At 54.3% G+C, this 12,991-nt stretch overlaps 7 protein-coding genes across 7 annotated transcripts; 2 read left to right on the forward strand and 5 right to left on the reverse strand.

The window, feature by feature from the left end:
- Positions 1 to 33: 33 nt before the first annotated feature.
- MAM_07198 (OXA1-like protein) lies at positions 34 to 1,660 on the reverse strand (the record flags this gene model as incomplete). Its single annotated transcript, XM_040825996.1, has 3 exons — positions 34 to 516; positions 586 to 1,488; positions 1,586 to 1,660. The coding sequence occupies 3 exons, from the start codon at positions 1,658 to 1,660 to the stop codon at positions 34 to 36; spliced, it is 1,461 nt and encodes a 486-aa protein (XP_040676037.1).
- An 866-nt stretch (positions 1,661 to 2,526) lies between these two features.
- MAM_07199 (Outer membrane protein, MIM1/TOM13, mitochondrial) lies at positions 2,527 to 3,034 on the reverse strand (the record flags this gene model as incomplete). The annotated part of the gene is made up of 2 exons (XM_040825997.1): positions 2,527 to 2,637; positions 2,765 to 3,034. The coding sequence occupies 2 exons, from the start codon at positions 3,032 to 3,034 to the stop codon at positions 2,527 to 2,529; spliced, it is 381 nt and encodes a 126-aa protein (XP_040676038.1).
- Positions 3,035 to 3,579: 545 nt separating this feature from the next.
- On the forward strand, positions 3,580 to 4,952 carry MAM_07200 (UBX domain-containing protein; the record flags this gene model as incomplete). The annotated part of the gene is made up of 3 exons (XM_040825998.1): positions 3,580 to 3,660; positions 3,720 to 4,138; positions 4,202 to 4,952. The coding sequence occupies 3 exons, from the start codon at positions 3,580 to 3,582 to the stop codon at positions 4,950 to 4,952; spliced, it is 1,251 nt and encodes a 416-aa protein (XP_040676039.1).
- A 350-nt stretch (positions 4,953 to 5,302) lies between these two features.
- Positions 5,303 to 6,458, reverse strand: MAM_07201 (GTP-binding protein GTR1; the record flags this gene model as incomplete). The annotated part of the gene is made up of 2 exons (XM_040825999.1): positions 5,303 to 6,206; positions 6,286 to 6,458. The coding sequence occupies 2 exons, from the start codon at positions 6,456 to 6,458 to the stop codon at positions 5,303 to 5,305; spliced, it is 1,077 nt and encodes a 358-aa protein (XP_040676040.1).
- A 537-nt stretch (positions 6,459 to 6,995) lies between these two features.
- On the reverse strand, positions 6,996 to 8,656 carry MAM_07202 (carboxylic acid transport protein; the record flags this gene model as incomplete). The annotated part of the gene is made up of 3 exons (XM_040826000.1): positions 6,996 to 7,828; positions 7,900 to 8,030; positions 8,097 to 8,656. 3 exons carry the CDS (start codon positions 8,654 to 8,656, stop codon positions 6,996 to 6,998), a joined length of 1,524 nt encoding a protein of 507 aa, XP_040676041.1.
- A 1,253-nt stretch (positions 8,657 to 9,909) lies between these two features.
- On the forward strand, positions 9,910 to 10,266 carry MAM_07203 (uncharacterized protein; the record flags this gene model as incomplete). The annotated part of the gene is made up of 1 exon (XM_040826001.1): positions 9,910 to 10,266. One exon carries the CDS (start codon positions 9,910 to 9,912, stop codon positions 10,264 to 10,266), a length of 357 nt encoding a protein of 118 aa, XP_040676042.1.
- An 804-nt stretch (positions 10,267 to 11,070) lies between these two features.
- On the reverse strand, positions 11,071 to 12,067 carry MAM_07204 (uncharacterized protein; the record flags this gene model as incomplete). The annotated part of the gene is made up of 3 exons (XM_040826002.1): positions 11,071 to 11,430; positions 11,487 to 11,853; positions 11,934 to 12,067. The coding sequence occupies 3 exons, from the start codon at positions 12,065 to 12,067 to the stop codon at positions 11,071 to 11,073; spliced, it is 861 nt and encodes a 286-aa protein (XP_040676043.1).
- Between the last annotated feature and the right edge of the window lie 924 nt (positions 12,068 to 12,991).

A 12,991-nucleotide genomic window follows, 5' to 3' on the forward strand; every position in this document is an offset into this window, starting at 1 on the left:
TTATCCACCATGGTGGAACCGGCGCTCACCGTCCTACCTCTTGGCCTTGTACTTCTTCTCAAACTCGTCTCGCTCTTGCTGCTTGCGCGTCTCCTCCAGCTTGCGCATCAGCTCCTTTCGCTTCCTCGCGGCCTTTTCCTCATCGGTGCCGCTGTATGCTCCGGTATAATTTGTAATTTGGTCAGACATGCCCTTCTTCATGTCGGTGAGGCTGGATTCCAGACGTTCCCGGAGGCCAGGCTCGGGGGTGTTGGCCGCCGCGCGCGGGGCCTCATAGGTCGTTTTGTTGGAGGTGGGTGAGGTCGCGGCCGGGTGGGGGGGCAAGCCGACGGTCCGTCGGGCGAGGGCGTTGTTGAGGACCACGGCGGTGAGGAGGGTGGACGCGCCGAGGGCAACGGTCATGAGATTGACGGCGGCGGAGAGGAAAGTAGTGCAGACGAAGCCGACCACGCCGAAGACGTACGTCATTGTTTTGAGCATCTTCTTCTGCGACTCGGGCGTGTACTTGGCGTTGATCTGCACGGATTAGCCGGCGGACAGGGGGAGGAGGAGGGGGAGGAGGACACAAGGGAGGGGACAACGCACGGCTAGAGCCCCAACCATGAGAGCGGTGCCGGCGGCAGGGAGGATAAAGTACGGATCGGTGGCCGTCAGGTCTGTGAACCACAGGTATCCGGCCGTCTCCATGGCCGGCACGGGGACGTTGGCCATGCCGCTGATTATTCGGAACAGCCCGAAGGTGAAGGGGATCTGGCCAAAGGACCACAGCATGCCCCAGTTGCTGACGCCGTACTGCTCCTTGAGCATCTTGTTGAGGTACTGGCCCCTCTGGCGCATCTCGTTGTCCTGGTTTGCGAAGCCCTGCTGGACGAGCTTCATGGCTTCCTGGGACCGGGGGTCCTTGCGCAGGTTCTGCATGACGGCGTTGAACTTGAGACTGCGGATCTGCGGGTAGAACATGGCGCAGCGGAGGAGGACGGCCGTCGCGACAATGGAGGCCCCCCATCCGAGGCCGCTGTACATGTGGACGTGCTCGAGGACCCATTGCATGACGGACGTGGGGCCGGTGCCGAAATCGAGGCCCAGAGCCTTGAGGTATCCGATGTGTTCGGACATGTTGAGAATGTCCCGCCCGTTGACGATGTCGGAGATGGAGGAGAGGTCAACTTCTGACGCTGGCACGGCGGGCTCGGTGGGCGGCGAGGGCACCGTGTTCTCGGCGGTTGGGTCTACGGGGCGGACGGCCTCGGGTGTCGCTGTGGTTGTCTCGGCCCTTGAGGCCGCGGGCGCTTCCTCGGGCGCCTTTTTCTTGCCATAGCCCCAGAGTGAGAAGTGCCGAGGGGAAGATACATGCCCGAGCGTGATGGGCGCGGCGGTAGCTCGCGCTCGGAACGGCGATGCTGTCAGGCTTGACGGGCCGGATTGTGGGAATATCGACCCGAATCGGCGGGCGTTGCCAAGTCTTTGTGAGAGGGCGCTTGGGGGGTTCTAGTCCAACTTTGTCAGTGTTCTGGCCTTGAAGCAAAGCTGTACCCAGGTATATGAGAGCACTCGGAGTTGGATATACTAAGAGGGGGTTCCTTACCGCCCATCTGCTCTGGAGTTGCCTCCGCGCCCCCATTGAGGGTGCAGAGCGCGCAATGGCTTGGCCGGGAAGCATCGCGGCGTCGGGATGACGGTGGTGATGGGTAATTCCAGTACGCGATCTTTCCGTGGCCGTCTCGCTGGTGGTTCAGTCGGACAATTTTTTTGGGGCGCCGAGCGGGTAATTGTCGGGCGTTCCTGACGCTGGCGGATGGCCGCTGTTGTCGCAGGTACTTAGCCACGCAAGCGCACGGAATTAGGATAATGCGCACATAAAGCCCTTTTTATAGAGCATATATAATTCTCTCTTTAATAGCTTAAGTAAGGCTTTTTAGTATTATCTATATAATATCCAGCTTTACTGCCTCTACTATTATATGATAGTTATAACCTAAGAGGTTTTATTTAACTTCTATAACTTCTATTAATATATATCACTCCTGCTATCGTGTGACAGCTGTCTGTTATCGATAAAGTCTCACCACAGGGACTTGGGCATGTTGGCTGGTGTTGGAAGGGGTTTACTGAAATAAAATTTGACTTTGACAAGGTGAATAGGATCGTGTTGCTTCCTAGAGGGCATCCATAGAGGCAACGATTGGCTCGCAACAAGATGTTTGCAGAATTGAGAGACAAAAGTCTTTGACATCACATCTCGCAGTTGGTTTAGTATAGTGAGGCTTGCATCTCCAAGGACAGGTCTCAGCCGGCAGATATATACACGCAATCATCTTCGACACTCCTCGTACGCCTTGGCATATTGTGCCTTGTAATTAGCCCAGATGAGTCCAACAAGTGAAGCAATGCCCCCAAAGGTCTTTGCTAGAACGCTGCTCGCCGGTCTTGGTAATCTATAGACGCAGCAAAGGTGCAGCCGGTGGATACCAACGCCATACGAGACTCGGAATTCTCCCAGTCATGCTGATAACTGAGGAAACTACGCTATTCCAAGCTCGCCAAGTCGTCCAGTGAAGGGCCTGGTTCTCGTCGTCGCTCTCGCACCTCAATACCGGGACCGATCGGGTGCGCCCGTCTTCGTGACAAGGGAAAGACCTAGAGCATTTTGATTAGCTCCAGATTGGAAATATGATGACATTGACTTGGTCAATGGGAGCAAAACATGTGCCTCTTTGTATGGCAAATGCATCATCAGTACAAAGGGCCGCAAAAAAACACACACCTTTGTGCCTCCCCAGCCCAATCTAAAAGCAGCCTCATGAGCGAACAACTCTCCGAACCCTAGCATCATGCCATTGATAAATGGAAGGAGCAGGTTAATGGCGGCGCCTCGTATTAATGACCAAACAGTGGGCGGCTTATAGAGAATGATGGGAGAGCCTGAGCTCGCAGGTGACGTAGAGAGCTCCTCGCCTGGGGAGTACTGTTCGCTGTCCGAGTGTATGGTAATGCCGGACTCGGCGAGATGACTTGACGCCTCTTCCGAAGCCATTGGAAACCTGACCTATATCCGTGGAAACTTCTGTCGGCGTGCCGCTGGCAGTGCTCGTTGAGGCGCGGGCCGCAGCTGGGAACGCCTAGCAAGCCGAAAGTGCGCGGTGTCGTCTACTTTGAAGCACGACTACAGAGGAGGATCATCGAGTAGTTACGGAGTGCAGCTGGAGAAACGGTCGAGTGACTAAGCAGAGGAGCTCCGCGACTGGTCAAGTGCCAGTGCGCACATGTGGGGTCGCGCCACTTGGAAACGGACTTCTGGAGCTTCTTTCAAGTACGCGGGACAAGGTCTGGAAGTCATGACGAGGTTTCGGCTGCCTGCCGCCCATAGACATACAACTTGCCTCTGTCATCATTCATCATCCTTCCCACGAGCTGTCTCGGAAGACAGCCTCTGCTACCGATATATTGACCTAGTTGTTTTCCAAGCCGAGTTTTGGCCATAAGCTGTCCCGTAATTTTGTCCGTCACCTCGCAACGCCTTTTTTGATTCTTCGATCCATCTGTTGATCTGCCCCGCGCTCCAGGCAACGCCGTATAATCATGGCCGACAACCAAGACACTCCCAACCGGGAGAAGCTTGTGCAAGAGTTCACCGCCATGTGCAACTGCAGTCCGGACGAAGTATGGCACCTGCAGTAAACCCCTCAAGTCTCAGAATGGCGACCTAACATCTTCAGCAGGCAACACAGTACCTCGACGCCCATCAATGGGATCTTCCGGCCGCTTGTAACAGCTTTTTCCAGGACGACGACGAAGCGAGACTGCAAAGCGGATCAGGCGATTCAAGACCCGAGCCCTCGTATACTGGGCCACGGACGCTTGATGGACGACCTGCTCCCGCAGACACCTCATCTGGTCGAGGAGGCCGTCCGCCTACGTCACAGCCCAAGAGGAGGGGCGTTGCGACGCTAGGGTCACTTGGAGGAGCTTCCCATTCCCATGACGATGGCGACGATGACGACGACGACGATGAGGACGATGACGAAGAAGGTCGTGGCGATCTTTATGCTGGCGGTGGGAAATCTGGGCTTGCCGTACAGGACCCGCATCAAGGTGACCAAAGGAAAATTATCAAAGATATGTTAGCCCAGGCGAAAGCGTGAGTTGACCATACTGTTGGGAGAGGGAAAGAAAATTACAGGTGGCTAATTATATGGTTCAGCAATGCGTCCCGGCCCGATCAGTCTGCCGACGAACCTGGTCCATCCGCTCCGTCGCGCTTCCGCGGCGCTGGCGTCACACTAGGTGGTGAGGGTGTTGAAAGTCGAAGGATTCCTGATCCTCTGGGTTCTCTCCCTGCATCCAGTGCCGCTCCCGAGGATCGCATTCTACACATCTGGCAGGACGGCTTTAGCATTGATGATGGAGAGCTTCGGCGGTTCGACGACCCAGCAAACCAAGCGGATTTGCAAATGATCAAGTCAGGTCGGGCTCCGCTACACTTGATGAATGTCCAATATGATCAGCGCGTCGACGTCAAGCTGCATCGACACGCGACCCCCTATCAGCAACCACTCAAGAAGTACACGCCGTTTTCCGGAGCAGGTCAGCGTCTGGGAAGTCCTGTACCTGGTGTCGGTAGTCTTGCTCCACGTCTTGCTTCCACAGCCACAGCTTCCACATCATCAGTCTCAGCATCAACAAGCCCGGAGCCATCTATTGACTCCTCACAGCCTACCGTCATGATTCGAATTCAGATGCCAGACGGGACGCGACTACCGGCTCGTTTCAATACGACCAATACTGTGGGAGATGTCTACGGATTCGTACAGAGGGCGTCACCAGATATTAGAACTAGATCGTGGGTCCTCGCAACAACTTTCCCGAACAAGGAACATACCGATAAAGACTTGGTGTTGGGTGACATGGCGGAATTCAAAAAGGGCGGAACAGCTGTTGTCAAGTGGACTTAGTGTGATGATCATGGACACCTCGTGACCCGGCAACACGAACTGAGGAAAAATAACCAGGAACAGCGATGCGGGGTGGCTTATACAGCTGCCGAAATTGGTAGACTTAGAAAATCCAAATCGAGATAGGGCCAAGAAGATGCCCAAGATAAGACATCTTTCTGATCTCGGGCGAGAGTCAATGCGACTAAAAAAATTGTACATGAATGCCATCCTGGGTTTCAAGCAAGCCACCTTCACCCACATGAACGAACCGATTGGTACCGTAGCTCCAAAACGCCAAACTAAACCACGTTATAGCTTCTCACGCGCATGTGAATAAATCTTTATAGGCCTTGGCAGTTTCTCCCTCCCTATGACGACACAGCGGGCACTACTGCCGCGGGCACGGCATGTGCAGCAGGGCCATCCAGAAACTTGAAGTGCTCAATTGCAATCTGACAATTCAGCATGGCCGCGTTGAATCTAGCCTCGCCCGACGGGAGCACCACCATGAGGTAGGTATTCGTCGTAAACTTCAAAATGAACAGATTGAAGCGCGTGCCGGCTTTGTGCTCCATGCGAATAAACTGCTCTGCATTTCTAGGCGTTCCCGTAAAACGCGAAATGCTCTGCTTGAAATGCTTCATAATGTTCGACATGCGCTCCAGCCTATCCTCTGTCGGATTCCGCCGTCCCTCGGTCGACGTCCACGACGACACTGCCAGGAACGACGTCCGCTCGAACAGCAGCAACTCTTCTGCTTCGATGGCCACGCCCAAATTGGCGAGGTTCCGCTCAATAACAGCCAGATTCGGCACGAGGTCGTGAATAATGGACGCCCAAGCCTTGTACAAGCTTTGGTCCCAAATGGATGTCGCAAAGGGCGTCAGTTCGACGGTGCTCGCGTCGCCACCGACAGAGTTGACGTATTCGGTGGTCTTTTGCTTGACGGTGCGCACGCGCTCGTCGTAGACGGTTTCGCGAGAGGTGGGAACCACGAGATCCATTTTGTGTATGAGGATGTAGATCTTGGCGGCCGGGGAGTATTGGAGCAGGGCGGAGAGTATAGACACGTAGGTTGCCAGGTCACGGTCTACGTCGCGCGACTCGATGTCGAAGACGTAGATGAGGACGCCGACGTTGGAGAAGACGTGGACGCGCTGTTGGAAAAGGTAGTTCTCCATGAAGGCTTCTTGCCCGCCGCAGTCCCAGAGATTGAGGGTGAGGTTGCCAAGAAATTTGACGTGAGACAGGTCGATGTCGATGGTGGCACCGCTGGAGGGGGTTGTATTTTACTTTAGTCACAGGGTGGAAGAGCTTGGGATAGCTGGGGAGAGACGGGACGAAAGCTTACAGTCGTCGAGTATCTCGGGCAATGTAGTTGCTGAAGATGATGCTTCTCATGGAGGACTTGCCAGATCCGGATTTGCCCATGAGGAGAACCTTCTTTTTCTTGGGCTTTTTGACTTCGTTTCGGACTTCAGAAGGGCCTGAGTCGGTAGGGGGCTGGTCCGGCTGCGACGCCATGGCGGTTGGGTGTAGATGGGTGCTGCTCTTTGGCAAGATATGGGTTGCCGTGTCGTGGGATTGACCTTAAGAAGCGGCAGAAAGTGGTGGGGTGGCCTGGCTGAGCTGGGCGGTGAGGTGGAGAGGGGCCGCTGCGGGTGTCTCCGTGTAGTGTTGTTGGCAGGAACCTAACGGAACTCAATGTACGGAGTACCCAGCCGGTGGCTTGGCGGCTTCACAAATTGGCGCAAGGCTACTTAAGTAAGTAGACAACGGCTTGGCTTTCCAATTGATCAGTGGCAGCAGAGAACAACTATCTGTACTTTTAAGCACTTAAGTAAATAATCAGTTGCATGCTGGCTGCCGATGCAGACCCCGTAGCCCCCCAGGCACAACCATGACGTGTGTGGTACCTTTCGGGTGGGCGCGTACCAAACAGGTGCGTTTGCTCCTTCCGCGCGAGCCCTGGCATTTCCGCGTTGCTATTGACGCTTCCAGTTCTTGACGCTTCCGTACCAAAGTCTGCACCCATGGAACCCATTAATTCGAACAGCCACATTACTCTATCTCCTTTACCTCGACTCTGCCCTTCTCTTCGTCCTCACTCTCTGCAGCCTTGGCAGACGACACCTCGCTACTCACACCAGCAATCTTGTTCTCAAACTGCCGCCCACAACGCTCAGGACCAAGCATGGTGGTGACGACGATTCCGAGGGCAATAATAGCAGTCGCGATGCCCATGACTGGTCCGTACGCCTCCACCCTTTTACCATTAGATTTGGTCAGAAATGTCTTTTCAGCAATTGCATTCACAATCTGTGCCGAAGGCGAAGAGATCATGTTGCCGAGCTGGTATGTGACGCCGGGGAAGGTCGATCTGAAAGCAGCAGGAGAAAGTTCGTTCAAGTGAATAGGAACCACACCCCAAGCTCCCTGGACAAAGAATTGCATGAAGAAGCCAGTCGCGCTCAGTGCACGTTCACCGGTGGGCAAGATCCAAGCCGGAATCAAAAGAGTAGACATCAGAGCCGAACCAATAATAGTCCTGCGACGGCCAAGGAATTGCGACATATATCCTAGAATAGTGCCACCAACGCACGCACCAGCCTTCATTAGAATGGACGCTCTCGAGGCACCGGCGTTATTCAACCCTTTTTGAGAAAGCATAAAGGTGGTATACGAATCCTGCGAAGTGTGGGAGTAGTAGTTGAACCACGTCATCAGGATGGTGCAGTAGACACACATCTTCCACTCTTGCTTGAGCATCTTGCTTGTTTCACGCCAGAATGCGCCAGGGCTCGATGACTTTTTTCCTTTTTTCTTGGCCTCCAAAAACTGCTGCGACTCCGGGAATAGCATGCGGATGAGGCCGACGACTATGGAGAACCCGGCTACAAGATACAGACGTCAGTTTAGCCCTCAGCGGATCCTGATACTTTGCCAATTATCCATCGTTACTTACCAGCAATCCAGAAGACCGTCTTCCACGTGTTGGTCCCCCCACCAACGCCAAGGTTGGCGCAGCCAGCCAAGACATAGCCAAACGAATAGCCTTGCTGCAAGATACCGGACATTAAACCACGAGCATTGGATCTAGCCAAGAAAAAAAATGGATTGTCAGTGTGGCACCTTAATATACAACATCGGACGAACACCTACGGGCACTGTTCGAGAGCCATGGCGATAGCATTGCCATAGACACCGCCCATAAAGAGACCAAACAGACTTCTGACGGCGAGGAACTGCTCGAAATTACGACTGTAGATTGTCGCGACTTGCAGAAGGCCGAGAATGATCATGTTGGCCACCATGGGCCACTTGCGGCCCCATTTATCACCTGCAAGACCGAAAAACGCTGCACCAATGGATCGAAGAAGCAGCGTCAGTGTAATGGCTGTGGTGATGTCCGTCTTGGACCGGCCATAGTAATCAGCTAGCTTTTTGGTCTGGATCGAGAGGGCGTGGAAGTCGAATGCGTCTGCCGTCCAAGAGAAGAAACCAACCAGGAAGAACAGCCAGTTCTTTGCGGACAGCTGAGCCAAGAGGCTAATGGGATTTTCGAAACGGTCAGGATCTTTCCACTCACAGCGAGTCTCGTCGTACTCATTGGAGAGAACGACACGCTGTCGCCAGATGAATAAATCTCTGAGAGATTGTTTTGCGGTGGGGATTATGCCTCTGGCCAGAGGATCGGCGGGCTCATTCCCTGTCCGCGCCATTGTCAAGGATGGATGGAAGCCTTGCAGGATACGTTGGACAGAACAGAATTAAGGAAACCAAGTAACCAAAATCGCGTCAATTTGGTTTTCGCTTCGCTGACATCAGCGTTCTCATAGAGCAATGACACCAGGTCTTTTTTGCGATTGACAAAAGGAATGAGATGGGAAGGCTCTGATGAAGAAGAAGAGGAGCTGGCTGGGTGGCTTAGGTAGGTGTGCTCTGTATACATATATACACATTATGTACGTGTATCGGATTGGGTTGAAGGAAGGGCTGATGTATGCGCTTGTGAGACCTGGAGAATCCCTGAAAGCAGCACATGGGCCACACACCCTGCAGGGTGTCTCCAGGATGAGACCCGTTGTTCGACAAGGAGTGCTTTGTACGACGCAGGAAATACTCAAAATGAAGGCAAATTTATCGCCCGTTCCCGGAGTCACACAACAGAAAAAATTGTGGACAGACAACTAGCACCAAAACCACAGTCGATTCCATAACCGCCGCCGCCGCTTCCTTCACCTTCTCTTTGCATGTTAGCGTTTACTGGATGAGTCCGAAGATCCTGGGGACATTCCCCATGCAGAAACAAGAGGTCTGGCTCATGATTCCAACCCCTCCCCGAACGGAAAATCACGACTTGGACCCGGACAATGCTCTCAAGGCAAAACTGTAGCTGCTCAAGAAGGGGCAACCAGGGGGTGATGGAATGGGGCTGTGTGGACAGCAAGGCAAAATAACACTGGATTTGAGAAAACCGGCGCGGCCTGCGAAGAACGAATCATGAGCCACTTGCCAGCAAACGGTGTACGGAATATTCCTGGACCCTTGGAGCAATGGATGACAATGTTGTGGGGGAAGCACCATCAGCTCCATTTCAGGACAGAAGATGCGCCTTGCGGCACTCCGTCCCCCACGACTCATCTCTTGGCGCCCCCCGCGGAACCGGAGAGGGAAGTTATCGTGTCCCTGTCCCCTGGGTTGCGGGGAAATTACGTCGCAAATTGTCACGGCGGGTGCAAGACCATCTGCTTTCGTGAGTTGCAAGAGAGGTTCCGACGGGAAGACGTTGGGGTCGCACCCGAAGCCATCGGCTAAGCCGCGATGCCCTTCGACTTGGGCCGCTCCCCAGATTCAGATATAACTGCTGCAGTATGCTTGAGCAAAAGCTTGCCGCAGCTGAGGACCTCGACCCAGGCAAGCGCTTCGGCCTGACCCCGCTCCGCTCCCTCTGCGCCGACGCCTGCAGTCAGTCATGTGGTTGTATGCCTACCACCGACCAAGCGACCCAGACTCGTTTGGAATGTGGCTGCGGTTGGCACAGTCCGTCAGCAGCCACCCGAACAAGCGTCCAGCCATTGGCCGTGAGAATGATGATGCCGAGGTGGTGTTGGGAGCACACGGCGGCGGCGTCTCGACACGCTGTACTGCTGCAGACCCCGACGGAGTTCTGCAGCAAGTCAAGAGATGTCAAGATAAGACAAGATGCCTGCCGGTGCTTCTGCGACATGACCCCGTATTTTTGATTGACATTCGCATGGCGAGGTTGCATTGGACCCGATTATGGGTGTACGCGCATTACTGTGGCCGAAGTGTCCCATGTGAGAAGTAGTTCGCAAAGAAACAGGAACAACCGACTACGTACTAGTACTATTACGTACTACTACTACTACTACTGCCAGTATATAACAGGTGAGCTGCTTATTCTCGTTAGAGATGCCTAGGAGATCTCCCTTTGGAGTCCGACCTGCATCAAGGAAACGCCTGGTGCGGTCAAAACGCTTAGCGCCATCACGTACCCGATAGGTCGTGGGCTGTCGTGTACGGGGTAGTGCCGAGTCAGTTAATCGTGCCCGCCCCACTTTATGTGGTTCGGCTAGCAAAAGCCCTCACCACCAAAGGTGGTGCTCGACAGCAAGGCGGGCCGGACACCAAGGCGGGCCAATTTTCAACCTAATAACGCTATTAACCTCTTCGCCTATAATGTACACCCTTCTCGTCCCAAATTTCTAGTAGATCTAGTACAGAATCCAGACGCCATTTACGTGCCTTTTTAGCTGCTTCAAAAAACGTCCTCTTGGCGTGGTTGTGGCGCCTTTTGTCGGCATGCTCTTTATGCTTGCTGTTCGCCTGATGAACTCGAGAAAGGTCTTTGCAAAGGCGTGATTGGAAGGAGAAACGGCGAATGGTTGACGCGACAGGTATGCATTTGTTGGCGGTGACGGGAGGGGAGCCATATGAAGAGGTGCATTATCTGTTGACTGTTTTTCTAGACCGGGAAATAAAAATAGGACATGTATAGAAAACCAGATATTACAGCCCTTTTTAAAAAAAAAATCAAAAAAATCAAAGGTCGTCACTCATTCATTGGAAGCTTCAACGAAAAAAAAAACCCCGGATGTAATTACGCAGCTCATTAAAGATCCACCTGATCAATCGCCGGCCACCATTGAGACCAGGCCCCCTGCTCGTCGAGGTTATTGCTGACTTCCGCGAAAAGCTGGTTCAACAAGGTATTAGTGTCGAGCTCGTGCTCGTGCTCGTGCTCGTGCTCGTGCCCTTGAACCGGCCAAGTCGCCTGCGCCGAGGGCCGCTCCGCGCCCCGAATCTCCCGAGTATGCGCGTCGGATCTATCCACGACACGGAACTCGTGGACAGACTGGTGTAGAGTATCAAAGTCTGCTCGTGTGCGCCCCTGGTATCGTGTCCGGTCCTCGGTTGCTCGCTCGTAGAGCACGGATGCATGGTGTATCGTTTTGATCTTGCGCGTGCCGCCCTCTCAATGTTAGCGCAACGGTGGCCACGGTCGTGTCATGCTTGCGGGCGGCTTACCCATCCGTCGGCGATTTTCCAGACAAGTCGAAACTTTTCCAGGTAGTCGAGACACATTTTGAGACAGTCGCTTGCTCGCGGGCTGCGGCCCAGGTTCATTCGGGGGTATTTCGCCACGTAGAGGTTGAGGTAGCCGGCTGAGAATGCGCAGAACCCGGCAAAGGGCGTCATGAGATGCACGCCACACTCGGAGGCCTCGTGTAGAATGGCGGCGATGTGCTCTGCCGCGCCGAAGAGGAGTCGGGAGCTGTCGTCCCACCAGCCCTCGGGGGCGGGCGCCCCCAGCATGGGCTGGTCGACTGGACCCCGTGGCTCCGACTCCGGGGTCGGCAGGAAGGGGAAGTACTCGCGGTGAAGCATGAGGGTGCTGACAAGGCGTAAGCAGGGGCGGCGGCGGCAAGTTGGGAGCCCCGTCGACCGCTACCGCTGTGGGAAGGGGATTCTTACCTCACGTAGTACAGGAGATTGAGGTAGACGAACGTCTCGCCGAAGCCGAGCGTCATGTGGACGGCCACCGAGTTGCTGGGGTAATCACAAATTCCGGCCAAAGCTGAGTGCAAAACCGGCTGAATTACGAACATGGTTCTCTGCAATGCTCTCGTTGGCCTACGAAATTGGCTGAACCCGGGGACGCTCCACCAGAAAGCCCTGGCTACTTCCAGCCTGCCAGGATGCCTCCCCGTATTCTTCCCTATGCTGAAGAGTGGATGTGCGCCACGAGACTACCCCCTTTGTTGCGGGTTTGCCTCTGTTGGGCTAAAATCCTTCTAGATCAACTAGGTACTCCGTACGATGGAGTCGAAACGGTCATGTGTCCCAAGACGACATGGGTTAAAAAGAGCCTCCGACCAACCCCAGGGCAGATGCTGGATGGGGCACTCCTGACCCTAGGAATTGTGGTGAAGTATACCGGGTCCAGGAAGCCAACATGATGCGACTTTTGTCTCTCTCTCTCGCAGGACATGCTTGCCTTGTGTTGGGTTTATTTTTTCACCGGTAGATTATGCGCGCTGTTTCCCCGCATAGTCCAGACAGTTCACACACTGGAAGAGACAAAGAGAATCCGACTTGTGAAGTTGTTCTTGGCATGTGAGTTGGCCGTATTTCCGCACCACGCGAGACCATATCATGCATGGTGAGCCAGAAAGCCAGGCTGGCTGGGCATCACCCGGCCAAGGGCAAGTATTTGCCTCCGTCACAAATGCTAACCCAATGCAGTACGAGACGGGGAACACCAAAGAGTCAGGACGGAGTTGAGAGCAAGGAATATCGGAAAGCCATTCCCCTGGCTTCCGAATCAGAAGTCGGTGCGGACCACTGAGACCGGCAAAGAATATTGGGCAACTCTAATGCAGACCAGGCCGGATGGCATGGCTACGACGCAAAGCGTCCCGGCATATAGTACGCTGCGACTGCTAATTGCCGAAGATTTCGGTTCGGACAAGCCCGTCCTCTTACGGCCTCAGCCGACCGCAAACCGCCATCCTTTCCCAGCTGTGTTGCTC

The sequence above is a fragment of the Metarhizium album genome (genome assembly GCF_000804445.1).
Source record: "Metarhizium album ARSEF 1941 chromosome Unknown scaffold_28, whole genome shotgun sequence".
Classification (NCBI taxonomy): domain Eukaryota; kingdom Fungi; phylum Ascomycota; class Sordariomycetes; order Hypocreales; family Clavicipitaceae; genus Metarhizium; species Metarhizium album.